Raw genomic sequence first — 27,325 nt, forward strand, 5'->3', positions numbered from 1 at the left:
GTTTATTAACACTTTATTGCTTTTTAACATCGACAGGACTTAAACTAATATTATCTGTCATTTATAATGTAAGTGGAATCCACTGTTCTATCTGTTATAGATTAACCGTATAAAGTTGAGCAAAGGTGAAAAAAATAAAAGTGCAACTTTAAAAACATGTAATGTAACATAGCACAGGTTAATATACAGTAACCTACTTTCAAAAATTGTAGTTTTGTATTTTGGTGTTTTCTTATTTTTATATATATATATATATATATATATATATATATATATATATATATATATATATATACAGTATATATAAGGGCTTTGTTATTTATTAATTTATGTATTGTAAAGGGCTGCATTTTTTGTTGTTGTAGTAGCTTCAGTATTTTTTTAACATTGCTTATAAAAAAACAAAACTATAAAGCACCATCATTTGATGAGTCAAATGGCAATAATTTGATAGTTGAATACATGGTGTCACATTAAATAAAATACTGAATGAAGAGGTATCTAAACCCTTTGTGTATGCTTATTTATTCCTATTTGGTCAAAGAACCTTACCATGGCTACTTCCAGCAGTTCTCAGATAATAAAGGACAAAATGTATACTAAGTAAGGGAGGCGCATATCAAAAGTTTGCACACCACTGCTCTAGAGGTTTGGATTGCAAATTTTGTACCATCTGCAAGTCATGTAGGGCTGTAGGGCAAACACATATACAAATGATACTGTATTACAGGTTTTACACAATAAGCCTCAAAACAATGAGTCAGTTTTTTAATTGGTTTGTATTTAAACTAAGTTCATAAAGCCAAAGATATCTCTGTAGAATCAACTTTTCTGGTGGTTTACTGATAAAGTATGCCACAACAATAAAACAATATCAAGCACAATTTTTATCCCCATATCCTTTGATGTTCAATACATGTCTAGTTTCTATGTCCTTCCTCCTCCTCCCAAGAAAGTGACATTTGAATAAGAGAGAATATTAATTGGCATAAATAAACAAATAATAATAATTTACAATTATTGCCAAAGTATAGTATTACATTTTATATTTACCCAATTACAAACTTTTTGGTTCTGCTTGGGGGTTGTGGTGGAACATCAGGGATGATAGTGGGCATATAAAGATGTATCAGCTACAGTACATACTTGATCAGTTGGTTGTGCATCAGTGTCAGATCACACAAGTGTAACTGCATGTTTATTTGCAGCCTGGCTGTTTACTTGACAGCAAAGGCTGTGACACTGGTGTTAGGTATGATTATCTGTAGCATTGACTTATGACCCGATGTTGCATATGCAGTTGTGGATTTCCAGGGTTGTACAAACTAAATGGTTAAAATAAAAATGAACCTAGAAATTGTTAACATGCATATGTACATTTAAGTTACTTTGTAAAATTAAAATGTTTTTTTTATGTTTTAGAAAGCAAAAGCAGAACAAACTCAGTAAATTGTAATTTGTCTCTTTGACATTGGTATGGATAATTTGTGAGCAGTGTATGCAACAGACCCAAGTTTCCTTAAGCTACATTTTGAGAACCACTGCTTAAAAGTGAAACATATGTAGATATTGAACAGCTCCAGCAGGGATTAAGAAGACCATGCAAAGAATTAATTAATCAAAGATAATATTGTAGTGTTTAATGAACAAGCTAACTTTGCATTTCAGGTTTACTTTACTATTGTAGCCAACTGTAGAACTCATTCTAAATGAGTATGAAACTCCTCTGCACGAAACATGTAGTACATGACACCTCATCTCCCTAGACTATACGGAGAACAATTTATATACAATGACTACAAAAATAAATGTTACAGCAAGGCACAGCAAACCCTTAATATTAGAAAAACTTTATTATAGCATCAAAGGTCCCCTTTTCCTTAGTGTTTAGTTTTTTACATACTCTTGGTATGCGAGCAAGGCAATAGTTAACCCCGTTCAACATTACATGCAACACATTTTCAGTCTACTGCAGATTATGCAAGTGCAAAACACATTGGGTGGGGGAACAGAATGTACAAAATGCTCAGCAACAATTCACATGCCCAGCAATCGGGATGAGATGTTTATGTCTGGGTCATGTCTAGAATGAAGGTCGCTAAAGACAGCCCGAAATGAATGTGTGTTATTGACAATGCTTGTGTAGCCATCTCCCTTCTGATAAGTTTTTCCAGGGCCTACATAATTAAGAGTAGCATTTGTCAATAAGTTGGTTACGAACTTTGTATCCATCCTGCTCACATTCAGTATTCAGTTCAGATACAGGAGGGTCTGGAGCATCCTCCTGTGAATCTGAACCCTCTTCCTTCTCAGCATGGATGCCGTCCTGGTCTTGGTCGTTTATTAACCGGCGACGGACTGCAATGTTGTGAAGCATACAACACGCCACAAAGATTTTACAGACCATCTCAGGGTTATACTGTAGCACACCTTTAGATTTATCAAGACAGCAAAACCTTGTCTTTAATAAACCAAGGGTTCGCTTGATGACTTTCCAAGTAGAGGAATGAGCTTCATTATATTTCTGTTCTGCTTGGGTCCGGAGATTGGCAATGGGAGTCATGAGCCAAGGTTTAATACTGTAGCTTGCATCACCTAAACAAAATACAGATAGACATATTTACACAACAAATAATCCAGACAATTCAACACATCTGAGAAACAAACTTATATTTTGAGAATATGTGTCAATATTCTTTGGTCCAGACAGGTCCAAAAATATATAAATACCTTTCTAGATACACGTGGACATTGCAATGCAGGGCTCCAGACAAAACCTTAGGCTTAGGAGTCAGATTGTAACCGTCTGTTTCACACTTTAGTTTGAAAAACGTGATATGTGGTTTTCTTTTTCTTTTACATCACGCATTCATAAATATTGACATGTTTTTGAAGGAAGAGGCATTATTTTTGGATTACAGGCACCAATGGTGCCTAAACTCAAAAAGATAGTTGGCAAAAATTGGCAAAAACTGTCGACCATTTTAGCCACAATCTGGAACCCTGTAATGACGGTTTTACTGACCGGATATAAAGATTCACAATGTTAAACCATATTCAGCAAATATTATAGACAGATTGTATATTTACCCAATAAAATGCCATCTGGGGCATCATTGCCTTCGAAGATCTTGTATATCGAGGATTTAGACAAGATATAAGAATCCTGAAAGGAACCAGGGAATTTTGCACAAACATTCCAGATAATGCCTGACGCGTCACAAATCACCTGCATGTTGACGGAATGTGATTTTTTATGACCTATATACAGGTCAGCATCTTGGGAAGGTGCTCGGATTGCCACGTGAGTGCAATCAATTGCACCAAGTACTCTGGGGAAGCCAGCAATGTCACAAAATTCTTTTTGTATTTTAAGTTGCTGCTGAGATGTCAAAGGAAGGGAAATATAATCAGTCACCTTCTTGACCAAAGCATCAGTGACCTGACATACTGCCCTGGAGATGGTGGACTGACTTAGTCCCAGTCGGTCACCACTAAGCCTTTGAAATGACCCGTTGGCATAAAAGGATAGCGCTCCCAAGATCTTTAAATGGTGAGGTACAGCGTGGCACCTGCGGGTTCGACTCTCCAAATCTCCCTTTAAAATGTCACCAAGTTCCAGAATGGCAGCTCTGTCAAGGCGAAATCTCTTTAGCATTTCCTGGTCCGACATGTCCAGGAAATTTGTCCTCGGCTTGAACACTCTCGGCCTGCGAAGCCGGCGGTGGGTGCCTTCTTGGTGCACATGTGGTCTTGCAGCGTCCTCCATTGCCTCCTCCCCCTCTTCCTCCCCCTCTACCCCTCCTTGTTCTACTATTAAATTAAGTTGCACTGCAACAAGCTGAGTTGCAGCTGAAAGAATTGACATAATGAAGCTCAAGCAACTTAGCTTCCACCAAATTGTATTTATTCAGAAAGTCATTTTTTTCCACCTCATGAAATTACTGCAATACTTCACATGTATAATAGTGGGCACTGTCAGCCATTTAGTTAAAATAAAAAAGGGGAAGAAAGAAAGAAATCATGTTAGTCTTTGCAAAACAGCACAATGTAGATACAGTACTAGCTTCCCTGTTTACTGTGCATCTAACCATATCATGAAAGCACCTGCACTCAATTCAAACTAGTTAGGCAAAGACTTGAAAATATATTTTTTTTAGGGAAAACAAAAAGGTTCTGATTTTAGGTTTAAACCAAGGTTTCAGTCTGATCAAGCCAATTTCTACACCCGAATGGAATTATTAAAACTACGGTTAAACCTGGAATCAACCAAAGATGGTTATTAACCTGACAGTTTTATTCAGTAATGAAGTGCAGCTACTATACATCAATGGTTTAAAAATAAATACATGAAAACAGTTCAAACAGTAAGCTTGAAACTCAGAACCTAATTAAAGTATACTGCATACCTAGACACCCCCCACCCCAATATTACAGTGTATCTGTATCATAAATCACCACAACCTATTAACTGCATGCAGTTCAGACTGGCAGCAAAAACTCAAGCAATAAACTGGACACAGGGCATAAAATATATCAGGATTGTACATTGCATATTAAGACACTGCAGCTTAAACTAAGAAAGAAAAAAAAAGACTTGCAACAATTCATAAGGACAACAACTGAACGTACAAATAAAACTTGTAAGAAAAGTATAACTCAAGAAGACAAACACTTCAAGTAATGGGTTCGTGAATGTTGTAATACACAGGAATACAATATAAAATAACAAAATGATACTCCAAATCACTTTATCAAAGAATTAAAGTTACAATTACCTGCATCAAACCAAAGAACCTGACACAAGCGGTCTTCTATTTTCAAACAATGTCTCTAAACATGGCTACCCTATTGGCTTATTGGTTGTATTGGCTCATGTGACATGTACGATCAAACCAGAGAAGCTGAAAGATTTTCTTTTGCCTTCTGCTCGGCCCTCTGGTGGCAAGGAAGACTAATTACGGTGAAACTATTTTTCTTAGCCCAGCTCAACCCTGGTGCTGTTCAGATTTTCATATAAAAAAATAATATACCCTGTAACATGTTAAATAAATAAATAAATAAATAAATAAATAATAAAAAATATAAAATAATAATATTAAAATGCTTCAAATAAATAACTGAGGAGATTCATTTTGGGGGTAATATATGCAACTTTGTCGTTTTCTTTTTAATCTGTACGATAAGCAGTTTGTTTTGTTTTACTAAAACAATTCTCAAAATTAGCATGGCAAATCCACTTTAAATATGGCTCATTGCAGAATATATTTACTGTAGCAATATATTTACGTAGTATATCTCTCTCTATATTGTACAACATAAGTATTAAAACAGTAGAATCTTTGCTAATCTAGAATATATTTGTAATTGATTAAATAAATCTATATTAGCGATACCAGTGATCGAATGACTATTATTATTATTATTTATTTCTTAGCAGACGCCCTTATCCAGGGCGACTTACAATTGTTACAAGATATCACATTATACATTATACAGCTATTGCATTATTTTACATACAATTACCCATTTATACAGTTGGGTTTTTACTGGAGCAATCTAGGTAAAGTACCTTGCTCAAGGGTACAACAGCAGTGTCTCCCACTGGGGATTGAACCCACAACCCTCCGGTCAAGAGTCCAAAGCCCTAACCACTACTCTACACTGCTGCTACACTGACTATTGAGATATATGGCTAGTATGTCATTTTGTTGTATCAACTATAATGTTTGTTAACTTTGCCAGCGTGGTGCCGTTTACTGGGGGGAAAAAGATTTGAATCCGCACGTTCAGAAGGTGTATATCCTTATTTAAATGCACTCCATCATATTACATGTTATGCTGCATTTACTTCATTAGGCACGCATACTGCCATTAAGAAAATGTTTTGAAAAGCAGATTTAGCTGTCATGACCAATCTTACTGTGAGCTGACAAATACAGTACCCTAGAGAGTGTATGTCTCAATGCAGATTCTCAAATAGTTACTGGCAGACTGGGCAGTATGAGTTCCCACTTTAGCTCTACCACTTTGAGCCAATTGATTTATTTAGTATTGTCAAATTTTGGCAGAACTTCACAGGCAGTAACCCACATCTGAATCTACAACCCCAGTTTACCAGAACCCTGTCAAAATACACCAAAACAAACCTCCTAAAATCTACAGTTTAAAGAAACCCTCTAATATGTTGCCAAATCAATTATCAATAAATATAAACACATCGTGCTCAAGTGTAACATGCTGAAGTGTAAGTGCTTTATCATGGGAATACTGTTTTTTTTGTTTTTGTTTTCTAGTTGACCACTGTATGACTAACAACAGACCTGCTTATTTACTTACACTTTAAAAAAATATATCTAACTATTATTTATTCTGGAAATGATTTTATCACTCAAATTTGATGCAGTTAATATCTCTTGAACAACTGCAGTACAGTACTGTACAGTTCAAGCACCTACATGCACCAAGATGAAGTGCCATCTGCTGGGGTTCACCTAAAACACACACACACACACACACACACAAAAACACAGAGCCATCTTAGATGGTGTTATTTGGAATCATGGGTCATACTGGGAGTAATGGGAGTAATAATTGCCATGTGACGGTCTGGGTGTAGGTATGCAATATACTGTAATTAGGGTCTGAGTTTTAAGTTTAATGTTTGAACTGTTTTCATGTATTTATTTTTAAACCATTGATGTATAGTAGACTCACATCATTACTGAATAAAACTGTCAGGTTAATAACCATCTTTGGTTGATTCCAGATTTAACCCTAGTTTTAATCATTCCATTCGGGGGTAGAAATTGGCTTGATCAGGCTGAAACCTAAAACACCCTTTGTTTTCCTTGAATTCTTTTTTTTTTTTTCAAGTCTTTGCCTGACTGGTTTGAATCGAGCGCAGGTGAATCATGACAGGGAATAATTTCCAATGTTTGTTCAGTGGTTTTTTTTAAATGGATTCTGGTGATCCCAGCACAGCTACAGTACTAGGGGACAGGTGTCCACATCTCCATCTGTGCTAATGAGCAGTTCGACTGGCAGCCTTAGAGAGAGCCTAGGAACTGGATAGAATAGTTAGGCCTTTGATTTACAGTTACAATCCCTGGAGGAGGGTCTCTCCAGGGCAGGAATAAGACAGATTGCTGCATGGAGAGCCACAGGGAGTCTGCAATAGCAGCTGCCTGCCGGATGGATTCACATCTGCACACCCCCTCCCAACCCCAATTTTTTTTTAAATCACAGTAAGATTATTATTATTATTATTATTATTATTATTATTATTATTATTATTATTATTATTATTATTATTATTATTTATGAAACTTAATTAAAAGAAAAAATAATATAATAACTGTGCTTTCCTTGTAGGTGTTTTACATCATATTCAATTACTATATTACATTTATGCTGAGAAGGTTTTAAAAGAAACACAAGTTATAGTGAACTTGTGTTTGTATAAAAAAAAAATGAGCTATATTCACAAAGCATTCACCCCCTGGCTGAATGTGCACCTCTTTTTGTGAAATAAATAAACTGCTGATGTTATAGAACTAACCAGAAATGTGGAATATCGTGAATAAATCTGGTACAACACTAAGTGAAAAATCTGTTTGCAATCTGTGCTTTTAGATAGTGTTGCGCTTTCTTGGTCGTCATTAATCAACCATCTGAATACATCACATGTATTCATCCAGTAACATGCTTTGACCCAGAAGACACTACTGGGCTGAAATGACCCAGGAAGTACAAGAGGAATAGATGTTCTGAGAGTAAGGCTTTGAAAAAGAACATTCTATAGTTCCAGTTAAAAAAAAACAAAACATTTTGTTATAACATATGTTTCTTTCAAAATTGCACATTTGAGACCTATGGATAGTAACTATTAGCAATGCAAAACAGATCAGATTTATGGAATAGCTTGTGGTTGGGTATCTGGACGATGGCCATCAGCAGGAATAGCATAGCTAGGAGACAGGATATTACAGTTTTCAAGCGTTTTTTGTACACTTATTTACAACAAAACAAAAGAGTTAAACAATTAAACAAAATATACAAACACAAAACCAGAGCTTTTATACATGCGGTCTACTTAAATTGGCAATCAATTATCCAATATGAGCCTGACCACATGTTTCACATGAATGAGATTTTAACCCCATCCCTGCCAAACTTACATTAAAAATACATGAACATGTATTTACAAATACACATCACACTATGGGCGTGATGTAAGTATAGGCGCAGTGCAAATAATTGCGGATGCAAAATTCAAATTGCATTGCAGCCAAGCAATTATTATGCACTGTGCCCTTTGTAAGCTTAAGAGCAATGCAAATAATGATCCGCAATTATGATAGTGAGGGTCTCAAAGAGTGCATCTGTCTATTTAGTGGCCACATATGCAGAGTTAGGAGCACAGAGAGCAGTAGTCGCTGTATGACATTTGTGGAACACAAAAATAGAAAGCAAAAAAAATAAATGTGTCAGAGCAAGGACAGCAAAGTCCTCTTGGCGCATGGAAAGAAGGAGCAGAGTAGGAGCTGAGAGTCCTTACGGCTGAGGTCACTCAGCATGAAGCAGTTTGGAAAAGCCTCAGCCAACATCAGTTATGCGAGTATCTTTAGGAAATGATATGTATTGGCCTGCCCTTTTCAGCATGACATCCAGAAATGTGCCTAACACTCTGGAAAAGGTGGATTGGGCTATCCCTCCAGACATTCCAATTGTGGTGTGAAAGGAACTAGAGACTAAGTAGTGCGGAGAACACAGCACTTTCACCTGTGCAGGGATAGTGGCCCCTACATTGACGCGGGGGTCTAGCTCATTCCTCAATTCAGCTGTTAGGTCTAGGATGATCTGCAGAATGAGACGATAACGCTTTAGCACCGCATCCTCTGGCATCCCAAACAAAGTGACCCTGGGATTGGATATGCAGGGTCTTCTTCGTCTTGCCCTTCTCCTCCGAACGTGTTCCAGCCTCTCCTCAACAAGAGGCAAGTTTCGCCACATCAGGAAGTGCACCACAGCAGCCATCCTGAAGGCAATGACAGGTCCCTGCAGGTTTGTGCTTTTATACAGTTTCATCAACCTCACATTTATTGTATTCATAAAAAAACTATTACTGTGACTGTATATAAAAGTCCAAACATTGGGGTGGGGTACATTTATTATTCATGGTAATTGTCTTTGTGTATGATCTTACATCTCAATGAGGCATATCACACATTTCTAGGAAATATCACTTATCTACTATTATCCTAAAGTACATTCCTGGATGTCAATTTTCTGTGTGAGTTTATGGAAGCCTATTCAGAATTCAATTAGGGGCCTGTTAACTGGAAAGAAAAGAGGGTTGTGTTATCTTCTGTTCTTCATTCATATTCAAATATTATCCTTGGAGGTTTGCCATTGATGATAAACACTTAAAAAACATATTTAGTGCAATTGGAATGTTGTCAGCTTTATTATTTAATTACAATATTCATTCAATACATAGTCCAATATCAATACCAATCAGGGGTCACGAATCCAGTCTGTAGTTGTAGAATATATAATCATATTTAAAGAAACTTAAAAGGAAAAATGATTTGACAAACATTAAGTTTATTATCTGTACAGTAGCTGTGCAAAGGGTAAATGGCTGGGAGTAGGTCATGTTATCTGACAACGTGTAGACTCCGTGGCAGGTTCTTCTGGTTGGAGACAACTTGTACACACACAGCCTAAATGTGGTTGCGAGTACACCTTTTGCTCTTAATACGGTTTAAGTACACACAGAGTTTGGTTGCAAAAGGCAGCGACAACCGCACTAGTTAATCCGGTTCAGAACAAATAGCGAGTTCTGTTATTAATTCAGTTTGGTTACTTAATGCGCAGCAACTGTGTGTGTGTGTGTGTATTAAAACTGCACTTAGGCCCTGTCCACACTATGCCTTTAAACCGTATTACCTGTCTTTAAACAGGCTTAAAAGTAGCTCTGTTTCTGTCCACTGAAAACATAAAATGAAAGATCTTTGAGATTCATTTTGGACTTTGACCGGGAAATTGTGGGCACTCATCTGCCCGGGCAAAACCCGGAATGAAAAATCTACCATTTTACCAGCAGATGGCAACATTGCATAATTGTGAGCTCAGAAAACATTTCATACAGGTATGCCTAATATAAAATATTAGCATCAAGATTGCAAGAACAAAGTGTTTAAACAAAAGAAATGAAAATATAGTAAATATATATGAAAAACCTAATATAGAAGATAAAAGACTAGTTGAAACGTTTGACAATTAATTTTACTCTACTAGTTCGCTTTCATTTTTCTTTAGATAAAAAATAGAAAACTCCTGTGACATGTCACACACACACACAGACACACACACGCACAGACACACATTTGTGTGGAGGATACGTGACTGTTTCATTTTATACAAAAAGCAAACTTTCATAAATGGCTGATAGTAGGCTCTCAGTTGGCAGGTGCTCCATATTAAAAAATAAATACTGAGTGTACTGGAGAACATACTTTTTCTCCACTTGTGTCCCTCAACATGTTAATACTTTATGTTGAACTAGTGCCATTCTGTGCAGTTTGCTCATTTTAAGGTAATTTCTCCTACTTTTCATATTTTTTTTTAAATGTTTGAGCCATTTTTAAACCATCTTTTATTTCTCATTTTAAACCATCTTGTATTACTCATGACATCTGATAATGCTAAACAACAAGAAGTATTGTTTTTTAAATATCGCTCACTTTAAAAAGGAATGTGTAAGATAATTGCAAATGATGCAATGAGGCTATTCTGAAACCACTTGCTTAGTGATGCATATTTTTTTTTAAAAATTAATGGTGTTATAATGGTGAACAGGCCACAAGAAGACAAAGCTAAAGATACTGATAAAAGAAAGAATGTCTAATTATTATGTTGGGGTAAACATTATTCAATGCACTCAGTTATTTCAGTAGGTTTCTCTCCGTTTCTTTTGTGTGTGCTATGTGCCTGAACTGTGCATATTTGTTAAATTGATGGAATAACCTAGTGACCTTGAGGCTATGCCTTTAATTCTGTTTCAGCTGAATATCTCCATGGATACAGGGCATAGATGTTATAAGATCATTAAAAATCTCATTTTTTATCATACATGGTGACATTTCTTTCCAATTGTCCCTTTAAATCTGTATGTTTTTCAATACTATCACACACACTCAGAAGCATTCAGGTTCAAAAAATGAAAAATAATTGTGCATACAGTAGTGCAGTAGGGATGATACACAAACACAAAATGATCCTTCAACATCTACACGGCCAGCATGGCAGGTTTTAATGAATCCCTACAAACCCTTGTTGCTTGGAAGCAATTCCGTGATTAGATTAAGAGCTGATGCAGGTGGTATTCAGACTGTAGTTTTCCACCCACTGTGTGTCCCCCTGGTTAATGAGTGAATTATTCAGAACAGCAACACTCATCTTCTGAACTACATGTTAAAGTTTTACTTGTCTAATGCTGCCAGCATTTCATAAAAAGGTCAGGAATCACATAAGATACTGCTGTCTTCCCAAGTCCAGAACTGTCATTGGTCATTAAATTAACTTTGCACTAAGGCTAACCTTTAAGGGCCTATTTTGACACCTATATGAATTCTCATTGCATAGACATTATAAAAAGGTAAGACCGTAAAAAAAATAATTTAATTTGAAGCTAGCTGCACTTTAATTTTGTCAGTAATTTTGACAAATGACAACCTTACAGTATAGGTCATACATAAATTAAATAGCTTGAGCATACTGAATACTGGGAGTGGTTTACCTGGTATGCTGTGTTGATTGGAGTTATTTTTCCTGGACTCCATTAGCAGGCAGTCCGCCATTTTGAATGTATTTATCCTAAACTTCTTTCCAGGGGAGGCCTGGAAAGAAGTTTGGTTGTTATATGTACATTGCCCACAACCCACACTTATTGTAACTGTCTCCCAAATGCACCAGTTAACTCCACCTTTAAGTACATTTTACATAAAGCTCTTCAATAAGCCCGTCCTCTCAAAGAACATGAGTTCAGGAGGCCCAGAGATGCCACTGAAAGTGAACATGATTAAGGGACACTGTACAATATTATCCCCTTCTTTGGTCCATGTTAAAGTTAAACTCTCCAGTGGAGTAAGTCCAGGAGCAGCAGCCTAGCTGCATGTGTTACCTGTCTTTGTGTACAAAAAGAACAATGATGGGGTTGAAAACAGAAAAGCATGGGGAACAAAAAAAAAAAAAAACTCAAGCAGCCACCTTGGATTCATGAAGCCAGTTGAACTACTGTAATTGGTTCTATATAGGCTGAATGGACAAATGCATACCAGATAACTTTAAAGAAGTAAACCATGGACAGTACATTTGGTTAATTCTCATTAAATTCTCAAGGTTTGAATGAGTGAGGTTTGAAAAAATGGCAGTGAGATTTAGGAATGCTGGTTTACAGTCATTTATTTTTTTTCTTTTAGAAGTGAGACTTCAAATATGCCGTCAAAAAAAGCTCCCAAAATGTTTGTCTCACACCAAATGGGTGAGACATGATATATGTGCTACTAAAACGCCATTAATGAAAATGTAATGTTCCACTCTGTCTGTCATAAAGGGCAAGTCCAAGACTTTACGTCTCCCGATAGGACCTTTTGGGCTTTTGGACCTTCTGTCAAACATTTTAAGGTAAAAAGCTGTTCAAATGCATCCCCATACAGTACTTGTAAAAATAAGCCAATTGTTTGACATTTTTTCAACCACAAAGCTTTAAAGACCTTCAACCGCCTCCTCACGATCGATGACTCGGAGCTCCACCCAGTTCAATCGACCTGCTCCTATGAACGATTAGACCAGCCTACTTGATTAACATGGAAAGACAGACACAGGAAAGAGGAGTCGCTGGGCAATACAGAGTGGAATTTAATGGAAAGGAACACAGAATAGGTAAGTGAAGGAAAAAACACGATATTGCTTAATGAAGTCTAACAGATACACCCTATTTGTTTTCTGATTTGAAACTAAACTTCTGAGCTGTTTCGCAACTTTTTAACTCTTGATTTATTTGAATGTAGATCCCGGTATATAAATAAAAGTGAAAAGCGAACAGCACAAAACAGAACACACTGTCCGTTAGTTACATGTTGACAGTTGTTACTGTGGTTTGCTGGTACGGTGTAGTGATTAGGATTGGTTATTATTACTTGCTTAACATTTTTCAAATAGTTAACTTCTGAGTCAGTGTTGTGATGCCCGTCAACAGTCAACAAGACTTTGTTTTTAAAATTCCATTAACAGTTTAAATCTTCTCTTTACCGAAGCGATTTGTATTGTGCACTGCGTTTACATTGCACAATGACACGATCCTGGCTTTTGAAACGAATTGTTTTGAATCCAAAAAACGAATGTACTGAGTTTATAAATGGCATGCCAAATTCAATCGAGTTCAGTGGATTCAATTCTTCTGAATCTGTACGATTTAACGATGGTTTGTGTACAAAATGTGTCTGTTTGTGAATGGATTCCGGCTTAACCACAGGTTGAATCTGGAAGATATTAATTGTGTTTTAAACTATGCTGTATAAAGAAAGCCTGATATCTGGGGGCACTGGTTATAGTTTAATAAAATAATGACATGTTAAACACAATGTCAGTAGTCGCATTCCATATGAATGATTTTGTGCAGACTGTCTGCAAATGGGCGCGTCGACCATCCAGTTAAAATGTTATACAGAATTGTAAGATGAGTGCTCCAGACTTTCCTTTACAAAAAGTAAGGACTTTATATAAATTCAAGTACAACATCATTTTTTGCGTTTTACTGTAATACTGCTTGCTTATATATATTGATTTAGCAATGCGTGATATCTGAAATAGTGTGTATTTTCAGTAACATCAAAGTAGTACATTTGTTTAACTGTGGCAATAGGTTTAATAACCCACGTAGACAGACACATCAGGTACTTTGTTTATATGCAAGTTAGTGTGGTACTTATTGGACAGTTGTTGAAGCTGACACCCTGGGATCCTTCAAGAAGCTGCTTGATGAGATTCTGGGATCAATAAGCTACTAACAACCAAACGAGCAAGATGGGCTGAATGGCCTCCTCTCGTTTGTAAACTTTCTTATGTTCTTATGGACAGTATATTCATCCATTTATATTTATATCATGTCCAAATTATTTAAACAATTGTAATAAGTGCCCCTATAATGCCTAAATGACAAGATCGATTACAAAGTTGCAGTAAGTGCATGCTTCTGCTGTACCTGACATAAGCTAACATTGTGGCTAAAATTGGCAATAAGTACTGTAGCCATACTTACCAGCGTTTATAATCCCCTGCTGAGGATGCATATCCCAGGCCACACGAATATAGTGGAGGCAAGCACCCCTCTGTCCCTCACATTTTTGAATGTATAAGTTATGGGATTACTGTCGAGACACACTGTCAGTATTAACGCTTTCAATTTTACAAAGAAGTACCTAGTCGTCTGAAGAAACTTGGTTCAGACGTTCATTACCACAAGTCATTGAGAGTATCAGAATCTCGGTATACTGTCTATGGAGGCATCTGTCTGGATGACTACACGTCACAAACAGGTCATGATGATTTCCTTTTCAATCGGATAGCTCGAATTTTGTATCCGTGTCCGGGAATGTTATGTCAAGATTAGTGATGATGATTTATCGGTCTGTGAAACCATCAGTTTTAATTGACTGTTTTCCTAAATCTTTTTTATATTTCCTTTTTAATGTCTTTTTTAATATATTAACATGTTTCCATGTTCAGGTAGTAATTACAAACATGTGGGAGTGAGCTAGAAGAGCTAGTTTTCTTTATTCTGTCGTCTCTTCAGACATGAAGTTCTTTGAACACAAAAATGACTCATTCTCAGCATATCAAGTCTAATAGTGTGTAGGAGGAATGCGCTTGTTTGTATTTTCAGGCACAGATCCTTCTATTAAGAGTTGTTTACCCATGTAAGCCTGTGAGTTGCGGCTCCCACATTAGTGCTTCGCTTGGCAGGTATTGTAGCTACAGCAGTGCAGGGGGTGCAGTAGTTGGCACTTATTGCTTCATGTTGCATTTCTGTAGGCAACAATTTTTCGATGATGGTATTCCTCAGAAAAGAATACAACAAATCCACAGAAATTGCAAGAAAATAACAGCGAATTATCACATTATGAATGATTTGATACTCGGACGGCGCCACCTACTGTACTAAAAGTATTAGCTTTATAATCCTATTTTCGGTCTTAAAGTTTCCATGTTGGCACTTCATTTTTCTGTGGAGAAGCTGTGTACAGGTACTGCAAAGTGACTTTTGAAAAGTGATGCTTCGGGTTTGAAGCAAGTTGTTTTAAGTGGAAGTGCAGTATATAGCTGCTACAGAAAGATAAACTGCAGCCCTGGCTTACCCATACTTCAGTCCTGGGGGCCGCACTAAGATTTCTACAATGTTGTTTTTTTTTTTTTTTTTTACTTTTCATCAAAATTGTTAGTTTATCTTAATTTGACTTACATTCACTTTTGTTTGTTCTCAAGTTTAAGTTTCACAATTTTATTATTATTATTATTATTTATTTCTTAGCAGACTTAGTATCCAGGGCGACTTACAATTGTTACAAGATATCACATTATACATTATTTCACATTATACAGATATCACATTATTTTACATACAATTACCCATTTATACAGTTGGGTTTTTACTGGAGCAATCTAGGTAAAGTACCTTGCTCAAGGGTACAACAGCAGTGTCCCCCACTGGGGATTGAACCCACAACCCTCCGGTCAAGAGTCCAGAGCCCTAACCACTACTCCACACTGCTGCCCATTTTATAACCTGTTTTATAACCTGTTTTCCTTTAAACAGTGTGTAATATATAGATCTCAAGAGAAATTTGCAGGTTTTTAAAACAATGTATTTAGTATTTTTGGTTTTCTGCTCCTCCCAAAGTAACTTTATTCTTTCAATTATTTGTAGTTGTAGATACCTTGTATATTAATATTGCAGTAGTAAGCTTTAATAATGAAGAATCTTAAACTATTTTGACAGTAACAAACCTATTGTCCAGGGTTGAAAACATTACAATTATTGTAGGAAAATAAGTCATCCTACAGTATATTAATTTCGCAGTTTCTGATCAATTGCAATGCTCTTTTTCAGTATTAGTGCATGTTAGTGATAATGTTACATGAGGCTGAATAAATACAGTAGGAATTGCTAAAGCAGTGACAGCAGAAGTGTGTAGAGTTAAAATGAATCGCTGAACCAGAGGACAGCATGACTGATCAGAACCGCTTCTCATCTCCCACTGGAGATGCGAGGTGACAGGGGTATAGTGGAGCTGCCCACTCTAGTTACTGAGTTCACAATCTGGGGATATACAGAGGTTGTCAAAAATATTGATACCCACCTGTTTTTTCTATGCCAAGTGCTCCAATTCACTAAACTCAACTGTGTTAACATCTGAATTGGAAATGATTTAGCAAAATATAAAAGTAAAAAAAAACAATAATACATTTTCTATTGCTTTAATTTACGTTTTAGAGTAAACAAAACAATTACAGTTAATTACAGTTAACAATCTGCTAATAAATAAATAATAATAATAATAATAATACATTAAATAAAATATTATAAGAAATTGTTTTTAAAAGTAGATTAAATTATTTTCTTTATTTTTTTACATTCATATTTTAGGAACCTGTCCATCTGTGTGCCAGTCATGTATCTATATTATTTGTTTTTATGATATTGCTATGTCTAATTTTGTATAACTGTGTCAGGGAATGTATAGTACTAAAATGCATGTTACAGATATGCTAACTTACAGTACACTGTTTGTCACCGTGCATTTCTTACAGCTGGATATACTGTAACTGTACTGCTAAATACTGTAAGTTTCTTGCAGTGGTTAGCTGGTTTGAAATTAGTCATTTTCTTTTAATTCTGTTCAAATTGCACAATTACAATTTTAGTTGACTCCAGGCCTGATGATATTTAAAAGAAAAAAAAAAACAACTAAAAATATGAAACCTCAAATATATCTGAGGAACTAATCTCTTACAGTTTCAAAATAAGGATTAATAGCTCAATTATAATGTTGAAGGCATATTTTGAGAGAATGCTAAAGAAAAATATTCATCATCAAAGCCATCAAAGACCTATTGAGCAAGTAGCCTACATTTCATTCTGCACTACTTGCATTAATAGATGTGCTATAATCAAGGCACAAGGGATACACTACTAATATATTGGGCACCAGTACAAATGTTTTCTTTTCTCCATGCATTATTAGTTGCTGTAGGGTTTAGTTTCCAGAGTAGTACAGGCTGTCAAATGATTGTCCTTGCATGTTGTGAAACTTTGCATATTTATTTTCTATTATTTTATCTTTGAAATAGAATGTGGGAGTTTATTAGGCCTAAATGGGTTCTCTAAATCTACTGACCTGTTGCTTCCATCCACTAGGTGGGTTTTTAAAGAACATGTAACAGCAAAAAGGTAATTATTTTGTTATGACAAAAATGATATCTGATATAGCAAATTAGTAATAATAATATTACATAAGAGGCTCTGGATTAGACAGGTTTTCTTTACTGTACTACACTTGTTTAAACGCATCTCTCAAATTACATGCAATACTGTACCTAGGTCATTTCACTTGATATCTTTGGGGTAAAGGCATTCTAGTCATTGGTGGAAGTACAGTACTGTACAGTAGCTATGATAGTAAAGTTATTTAAAGGGTGGATATATAATTCAAATTCATGAAAAAAGTGAAATGACCTAAGTATACAGTAGTAATAGAAATGGCCAACGTATGACAAACTACCAGAAAGTAAGAGGTGGTGAACAGCAGTAACTTGTGCTCGTTTGTTTTGACACTGATTCAAAATGCTTAGGGATATTTATTTATTTGCAAAGTTAATTTGTAGAAACTGGCATTTAATATTTAGAGCAATACTATCATCTAACTAGTGAACTGCTTGCACAATAAAACAGTTTCATAATTTAAATAATGCACATTTAAGAAGAATGCCTTGAAAAGGTCATTTTATAACTTTTCCAAAAATTGCTTTAGATTTGTTTGGACCAGTGGCAGAAACTGAACAATAATGGATCTTCTTATGGGCTGCATTAAAGTCTACATATTGTCAGTTTTGCAGCTCTGGATATGAAGTTGGAAAATGAATTGCTTGGACTGGCACACTAGCAGTGGATCATACAGTTCCAAGGCACACAGACATACAGTACTGTACAAGTAATTCCAAGTTTGCAAAAGCATTAAAATGGGCTTGAGAGAGCTGCAGTATATAGTGAATGGAAGTGCATGACAGGTACAGTTTTTTTAAATTATTATTATTATTATTATTGTTAAATAGCAGACACCTTTAGCCAAGGCAACTTACAGAGACTAGGGTGTGTGAACTATGCATCAGCTGCAGAGTCACTTACAATTACGTCTCACCCGAAAGACGGAGCACAAGGAGGTTAAGTGACTTGCTCAGGGTCACACAATGAGTCAGTGGCTGAGGTGGGATTTGAACCGGGGACCTTTTCTTTAACCACTGGACCACACAGTCTCCTATGTAGGAACCCTCTAAACATCTTTTAATGCTTTTGCAAACAAAGTATTTTGAACTATGTCAAATGTTTCGTATATCCAGAGGCTCAAAACTGACATGTACAGGTTTTAATGTAGCCTTTACAATCTGTTTCTGTTAATATTCTCAGATGACCTTTTGCATATATTCTTCTTAAATGTACATTGTTTAAATTATGAAACATTTGTGTTGCTCAAGTATTACAGTAGCTAGATGATATTATTGTTCTAAAAAGTCTATGCCAGTTTCTGCAAATTAATTCAGCAAAAAAAAGAAAAAATCTAACAAATAACCAGAAGCATTTTGAATTGATGTCAAAACAAATGTGTGCGTGTCCCTGCTGTACAGCCTGCCTGTTTGTGTATTGATGTATTGATTGTGAACCCTGTATTAAGAATCATGGCAAGAAGTGATTTGGTTACCAGCCTGTGACTGCGGTATTTGAGTTCCTGAAGCACATGTTTATTACATTTGTCTCAACAGACAGGTGAGTTTTTTTACCTACAGGATTAATGATTAACCCAGTCCCAAAGGTTAGGATAGAAGCTACTGGATGGGACTATTTATAAAAAGGCTTGTTTTGCATTTTTAGAACATGCGGTACTGTAAAAACAGTGTTGAGTGTCATTGTTTAAACAAATTATCAGCGTGGTACTTTAGATCAAGTCAAAATGTAAATGTATTTAAAGTAGGGGTGCAACGCTTCATTGCTGATAAATTAATTGAGACGCAGAGCAGGATCAATTGCAATACATACAATATTATTATTATTATTATTATTATTATTATTATTATTATTATGTTTCAGGGAGACATCGTCATAATTGTAAATAAAATTAGCTGTACTGTAGGCTCATTCAAAATGTGTCTCCATCACATAAAGAAAATCCTAGCTCAGGGCTGCCCTGTAATAATGAATCCAGTTGTTATGGAGTCATTTTCTGTTCTGTTCTGTAGCCTTGAGAACAACCTTTATTTTCTACATGGGATTTCAGAGTCCAGTAGCTGAAGCCCCAGGAAGTTGTTAAAACAATTAAGGGCTCTTGACTGTTAGTGCATAGAACGGTTACCATAGTACCCTCTGCACCCTAGTCTTAGGTGATGATGTCAGTGTGCATGCTAGGCTAATTCAAAGCATCTCTTCGCCAATGAGTCACTCCGAGCTGAAGATCAGAAGTCTCTTCTCTGTTCTTTTACTGTGTTTCAGAGGCAGAATGTGAGCAGGTAAGCAGCTTATGGAATAAGTATGTGTGTTTACTGCATGACGGTCCTTTAGTCTGCTTCTTGACAGGTACATAATGTGATTTACAAGCAAAAATACTTGTGTGCCAGCAATTACCTTGTTTGCATAAAATTATATATAAAAAGAAAACAGCGTTTGCAACAATATGGTATGAACTATATGTGGTGTAAATTATTTTAACTATGAATAAGCCATATATTTAAAGTTATTGATGCAGTAAAAAGCTTTGAGGTGATTGTAATCTGTATGTATAAATCTATACATTACAGTTAGTTTTACCTTGGCAGCAGGTGCTTGATCTGTGATTTTGCAGTACAATACTAATTTGGCTGTCTTGACGTTTATGACATTAGATTTATAGAGGAAGCATCATAGCAGCTGATTCACAAGGAGGCTTCCTGGAAAAATTGAATTGCACAATTGATTGATGTTTGTGTGTAAGAGGCACAGAAGATAGATTGGAAATCCTATTGTGATCCTCCTTTTAGGTGCATTGTGTTTGTGTGTTTATACCTTTTAAATGAAATATCTTCATGTACTGTGTGTGGGAGGCTAGGGCACTAAAATATCATGTGGCAGCTGCATGTTTTTAAAATGTAAATTGTTAATCGCATCTGCTTCATTAAAAAAAAGTAGGTGGGTAATTATTGACTTTTTTTTCTTATTCTTTTAAATCCATACAGTATATTGTAACTGCACAGTATGTGGAATACAAAGAATGTGACATTTGGTGTTTACTAGATGGAGCCTATGTAATTTCAGTTGCATGTACAGTACCTTTGAAAAAAGGCAGGACTATGGACAAACAAAACCTGTATGTTGTTAAACTGTTATGTTAATTTGACCCCAATACTGTAAGTGCCAACAGTTTTTTTTTTTTTTTTTTTTAATTTAATTTATTTTCTTTCTTCTTGCCATGAACATTAACGAAACACAATGGGCTTATATGAGCGACAATAAATGGAATGGCAATGGATACAGTACTTTGTTTAAATATAGCCTGCAGGTGGAGTATTATGTTGGGCTACACAATTTCTTGTTTAATAAGTACAATACAGTTATCTTTTAAGCTACAGTATCTCATTTTATCAGCTCTTTATATCTACCCTAGTTTTTTTATGCTTTCTCAATGCATCTACTGTAGCATTAACTATAAAGATATCCTGAATATTAAATTGCACCTTTCATGAAATATTGCACACCTATTTGTTTCCTTATTTGTTCTCTAGTCCTGGTAAAGACACGTCAAAGCTTTTGCCCATTATTCTATGAACAAATAAGCTAGGGGTGTCGGGTATAAAAAGGTTCCATTTATTCACCTGAGGGCTGCTGTAAAAGGGCCAACCTCAGAAATTCTTGCGGTGTGTCAAAGGTCACAGGGGGACTGTAGGATCATACTGTGTTTTGTTTTAAAGAAACCGACGGGAAGACTGTGTTTAGAACAAAGACATCCGAGCAATGGAAGCTGAAATTGAAAGAACGTTCATTGCTATTTTTATTATGGCACTACATATGATTTTAGACAGCCTACTAATTTTTTTATTTATTTTTTTTAAATGAAGTCTTCACATTGTTAAATGTAAAACAATAATACATCCTAAAAAATCCTTAACTTATGCAGCTCCTGGCAAAATCCCTTTTTTTTGTTTTTTGTTTTTTGTTTTTGGCTAACGTCACTTAGTTTTTATGTGTCAAGTTCCACATGTTTCATCATGACCGTGAACAGAGAGCTTTAACACCTCCTGGCTACGTGATTACGCACTTCCTTTGTAGCCAGTTTGGCTGCATCGAGTATGAGATACAAACCTGACCAGATAGCTGCGAGCAGTAGAGTTATCTCACATTATCACCACTGTGACTCTCCAGTCTTTTCATACGTGGGCGTAATATAAACTGAAGTTCAGACAGCTTTAGCCGTAACCATTAAAAACGTATTTAAAAAAAAAGAGGGAATTTATCGATTTAAAAAACGAAGAACCCTAGTTATTTGTGACTGTAGTTCAGAACTATATATGAACATTCAGTGAATGAAACTAGAAAAAAAGGGAATACATGTGCTAGCATGGGTTATTTCAATAAAGCAAAACGAAAATGATCACATAATGTACTGCACAAAAAATACGAAGCGTATTAGAACTAATTCAGAACTGTCCCTGTTGAACAGATTTTAACCGTCATACTTGCGTACAGTTACCTCTATTAAAAAGCTATAGTGGAACTCATGTACAGTACTTGTTGCAAATATCAAGCCTTGTTCTAAAGTCATCCAAATACAAAACAAGACAAAGAAATTAGGGTTAATAAGAACTAATATTCTCTGTAAAAGACATGATTTAAGCATCGGAATCTTCAATTATTCAGTCTCCATGTAAAAAGACTACAGGGGCCTAATTAAAATGACAGGAGACGAAGCCTTTCCCTGTTGGATAGGTGCTGTGTGGGTGGGTGATGTCAGGTTTTTTTTTTTCTTTTTTCATACTGCAGCAGCTTTTGCAAATTTAAAATACTTTATATTTAATACTATATTTTATATACTGTATTAAAAGGTGCACAACAATGATCTCAGATCTACTCTGCTTACAATACACTGTTTGTCTACTGCGGCTGTCGTGCAGAACTTTATGGATTTGTTCACTAATTCACAAAGGAGAGTGATTCCAGTTTTTAAAGCAAACCATGATCTGTCTTTAAAAGGGTTAATGCTTGGCGTATGTTTTTGCAGGATGGCATTTCACACCATGCTAAATGATATCATGTACTGTACTGTGTGTTTGAAAATGTTGTCCACATTTAAAAGACAGCATACAAATACTGTTTCTTGTAATACTTAATTACAAGATTAACATTGTTTTTTTTGTTGTACTTGTGATGTATTTCCTCTTTAGCTCAAGTAAAAGGAAATGGGCTGGGTCCAGACTGGAGCACTGTGACCAGCTGTGCAGATGGTGCTGAAGCTGTTTAGAACAGCACAAGAGCAGATGACTGCAGTGATATTTTGGTATAGTTTTGTTTTACTGAAGGAGAGTAAACAGATTGAGGAAATGGATCATCTAGTAAACCAGGTCAGGGCAGTGCTCCAGAGATGCCCCAAGAAGTAGGTGGATTACGTGGTTGCCAATCATGAACAGGCATGCTGGAGCTATTTACTGTATACTAATTTATACAAATGTTGAGAGATTTATAGTAGCAGGGAGTAACTTGTTTCATATTCTACAGTGTGCTGCAGATCTTTTGGAATCGATCTTGCATTCATTCAAATTAACGACAGAATGACTGGGTGTATCACACTGTTGCTAAGCAGATGAAGCTTGTTCTAGTGCAGTAAGGAAAATTCTCTGAATTCAATTTTTAATTTCAGGTTAGACATATTATTTTACTTCCATGCATGGTATTTGTTATATTAGATTACTCCATGAACATTCATGGAGTTCTGCGGTTATTTCACATTCACTCGGCCCCAGCAGATTTGCATGTTATTTGGCCCTCCTCAAGCGTGGCAGACAGTACTCCTATGAACTTTTTAAACTCGTCAGGAGTGCATTCATATAATATACACTGAACTCCATATACTGTACAACTAACTTGTTCCAAAGCAAAGTCTACTCGCAAGCATCTGGTCTGTCAAGCAGATCTGTTTTAAATGGCCAAATTGAATCAAAACATTACTGCATGCCTTCTCTTGTCTTTGGCAAGGGCTCATAATCTTACTGCAAACCAGCCATCCAATTACCTTTTTTAATTTCCTACGGAGATCAGTTTATCTTTTGAAAGCAAAACTTTTCTGAATAATTTTAGTTTTGTCATTTTTTGGTCAATAGGGCCATTCCATGAAAGGTTCAGTAGCCCTCCATTTGTCACACATTGATATAAGACTAATAGCAAGACCAAGATCTGTGGTGATACAGTGTACAGTTTAATAATCAACAAGTCATCTTTTAAGTTAATGTCAATAATGTGTTTTTTTTTTCTTCTTTTATTTTTAAAAGACCCTGTGTGGTAACCTGCTCATAGTCTGCTTGCATCTAGGAGCTAAAAAGTCACGTCACTCCTGACTAAACTAACAATGTGTTAAAGCCTCTGGGGAGTTGCTGGCTGTTGCTTCCTTCCTTGGTGGCAGATAAAACTAAAAATAAAAAGTGCAGGTTTTTTTAATTTCTTTTGTGGAGCTAATGAATATGATTGTTCTACAGAAACAAACTGATGGTAAACTACTATAAGTAGTGCGTGTAGCATTGCATTGTCATTTTCTTATGTGTTTTAAATGGTATAGTAAATACATTAAATCCATGCCCTTCTGGTGTTACATGATGTGCACTTGACTTGTTCATGTCATATATTTGTTATGGTGTGTTCTGTCTATACAGCCACACGTGTAAGAAAGTGTTTCTATAACTGTAAGAATGAATTGTAATGTGGCTTTACAATTGAACACAGTATGCTTCCAGCTTGCTTGCTTTGATGCCTGTGAAACTAAAGTGATTTAATTTCACCCAGTGTTCCAGTTTTGTATTTAGTTCATTGCATCAGTTCACAGACTTTGTCATTTATAAAATCCTCACTGTAACATGTCACCATTGTGCTGCTTGTTCCTAACAGATCTTATCAAGGAGAAAAAAAGCATGCATGCATTTGATCCAATACTGTTCTCTAGAGAGTTTTGCTCTCAGTTTTAATACTGTAAAACTAAATAAGCATCACGGTTACTGCATTTTCTAACTTTGGCACTATAAATGTCTCTGAATTTTTCTCTGTAGAAGGGATTTAGACATGAGTGATATTTACATGATTTTTATTACTGATGTCCTTTTCTTTATGTTTCTGAGGTTTATTATAGTACATGAAATGTGTGTGTGTGTGTGTGGGGGGGGGTACTGTATGTAATTTGAAGAAATGTGTCACAATGGTAGATGTACAGTAAGAGAACTGTAGTGAAACGATTGTTCCTGTAGTTCAGTGTGCTTGTTTTATCAGGAACTCTGGAATAAAAATGTGTTTGTGTCTTTGGTCAAAGATGATGTTTTGAGCATTTGTGATTACCAGCACTGGCCTCTGATACCAAGCCTAATGGTACAGTAAATGGCAGAACTGAAGATACTATACAGTAACTGCACTGACACTACAGATGTGTATTACAGTACAGTAATATCCCCCCAGGTTATGAAGTTGTTGCTGTATGCTTTTAGGAGAGATGCAGTGATATCTTTACAATAGGAAGAAAGACATAATAAGATGTTTCTTTTTCAAACTGGCTAGTGTCTGATCATTACACAATACTGTATATGGAATAGTTTTTAAATCATTTTAATAGCAAATGATAACTTAACATTGTGTAATACTGCATGCTTGCTTACAGTATTTTCCTAATTCTAATTTGGGAAAACAAATGGATACATTATATAACACAATCATGTCAAATTCAAACTAGAAGTACTACAAATAAACCACTGCCATACATTGTAGAGTATGATCAATGGATTCTTAATCCACTGTACTGTATTTGGAAGACCAAAGGGAGGCTTTTAATTTGGCAGAAACAACTTGAAGCACGACACAAACTGGAATTAAAGCATTATCTTTTTCAAAAACATTGCAGTGGCTTTGGTGTCTGACATTTAGTTCTAAAATGCACATGTGACTAACGTCTAGCAGGCAGGATACTGTTTAGAACAAATTGTTCAGAGTGATAGAATGAAACATGTCCTCATCGGACAAGAATTCATATTGGCTGTGAAGAATTTCTTGAAACTTCCATGTTTCTTAATGCAAAAAACACTTTTATGGGCAGAATTCATCATTCCAAATTTTGGCTGAACAGTTTTGAGCTAAACATGGCCCCTACTTTTTGATTCTTAAAAATGTTTATCTTGTTACATACAGTAATACTATATAATTTGTGTGTGTTTTTCTGCAAGTACAGTACACTCTAGCCTTAACTAAAATCGACTTCTAAAAGGTACTGTACATGAACCCTTGTGTGTGTTTTTTTGGGGAAGGGTTTTAACGCGAGCCATGAGAATGATCTCTTGGAAAATGTACTGTACTTTATTCTGTCCCATAAGCACAACTCAACCATGTAGTTTCTGTGTTACAGCGCAGAGAACTTGGGTTTATTTTGTCATTAATATGACTGTGCCAGCTGCTGTCTTGTGTTTGAGCTCCCTGTCACGTATGCTAAAGTGATTTCACAACTGGGGAAAGGAGAGGGAGGAGGGTTAGGAAAACGTGTCTTGAATACGTGCAACAAATGTGTGTGGCTTTTGTCCCATGTCTGCATTACTCCCTCAAGTGGTTATGAAATGTCTAAACCAAAGCTATTGCACAGGTACAGTATCGGATCTACAGCAGACATTCAGAGTCTGTGCTATAGTTCCCCATTATCCAGTTATCACAGGAATGCACAGTACAGTAGTTTGTTGCTGTTGGTTCTACCCAAAAGGAGCATACATTTGTACTGTAAGATGTATTACTGATGGTCAGAAGTCAATGGTTATACTGTACATGGACATTTATGTCTGCATTTCAGATCATGCAAGGTGTGCAGTACTGTACGTGTGGCTGGAGTGGATGTGCGCTCACATATAAAGCCTAGGGTGTATAAACTTTTGTTCGAAAGTTAAATGAGCAGGCTGTATAATTTTGCTCTTTCAATATTTGTTGCTTCAGTGCTGTTCTCTTGCCATGCAAAACTATACCAGTAAATGACTTTGACTTTGCATGTCTGTACATACTGTAGGTACTGCTCTTGTAAGGCTTCATTACCTTAAGGCACAGCTTTCTGAATTTGTCATACTGTAGTTTTTCTAAATGTATGGTAATGATCTGGTGATTAGCTAATAAATTAGCTGGAAACTAAAGGCTGTTTGAGTGTATTGGATAATGAAATGACAGGGGCAATTCAATACAGTATTTGTGTGAAATGACATTGCTGCATCACCTGTTTTCAAAAACAATACAAAGAAATTAGACCTCGCACTTGCCTCAGTGGTAAAACATTAGAACAATGTGGTCACATAACTTTACTACACAAGGGTACTATAAGATGTGGTGTATTGAATGATCTTAAGAATTGGTCCTGCTGTCGGGGTGGGACAGTATGTCTAGACTTTTAACTGTGGAACCCTGGGTTCAAATCTGAAATTTAGGTTTTGTTAAATCACAATGTATCATTGTACAGAAAGGCAATACTTTGCTTGCAGTAAAGTGTTTTTTTTCTCTTGTTAATATTTATGTTTTTTGTTCTTGAAATCTCATTACTGTAATGTATCCAAAGTTTTTTTTTTCTTAAGTTTTCTTAAACATTTATTCATAAAACAGTGAATGTATATCCCATAAATAAATATGTATATTGTGCAGCATTTTTCACTGTTTACAATAATCTATGCATTTTGAAAGTACATCTTTTATAATTATTGTTTTTTTTTTTGAGAAATGCTACATGTCCGAAGGAATTTGTCAAATTAC

General features: G+C 35.8%; 2 protein-coding genes across 5 annotated transcripts in view; one reads left to right on the forward strand and one right to left on the reverse strand.

Annotated features, from left to right (window-relative positions):
- Nucleotides 1-1,834: 1,834 nt before the first annotated feature.
- Nucleotides 1,835-4,900, reverse strand: LOC117408869 (putative nuclease HARBI1). Its single transcript, XM_034014248.3, has 3 exons — nucleotides 4,779-4,900; nucleotides 3,091-3,975; nucleotides 1,835-2,595 (listed from the first exon to the last, which is right to left on the reverse strand). The coding sequence occupies exons 2-3, from the start codon at nucleotides 3,866-3,868 to the stop codon at nucleotides 2,186-2,188; spliced, it is 1,188 nt and encodes a 395-aa protein (XP_033870139.3). The 5' UTR covers nucleotides 3,869-3,975; nucleotides 4,779-4,900; the 3' UTR covers nucleotides 1,835-2,185.
- A 7,918-nt stretch (nucleotides 4,901-12,818) lies between these two features.
- Nucleotides 12,819-27,325, forward strand: part of LOC117963343 (peptidyl-glycine alpha-amidating monooxygenase B-like) — a 98,545-nt gene continuing 84,038 nt past the window's right edge. For 2 of the 4 annotated variants that reach the window (XM_058992861.1, XM_058992870.1), the window contains exon 1: nucleotides 12,820-12,951. The gene's annotated coding sequence lies outside the window, so the exon portion shown is untranslated. Of the gene's footprint in view, nucleotides 12,952-19,712; nucleotides 19,846-27,325 lie in introns of those variants that run through there. The other 2 variants (XM_058992869.1, XM_058992866.1) reach the window with 2 other exon arrangements.

Source organism: Acipenser ruthenus, chromosome 2, assembly GCF_902713425.1.
Source record: "Acipenser ruthenus chromosome 2, fAciRut3.2 maternal haplotype, whole genome shotgun sequence".
Taxonomy (NCBI): Eukaryota; Metazoa; Chordata; class Actinopteri; order Acipenseriformes; family Acipenseridae; genus Acipenser; species Acipenser ruthenus.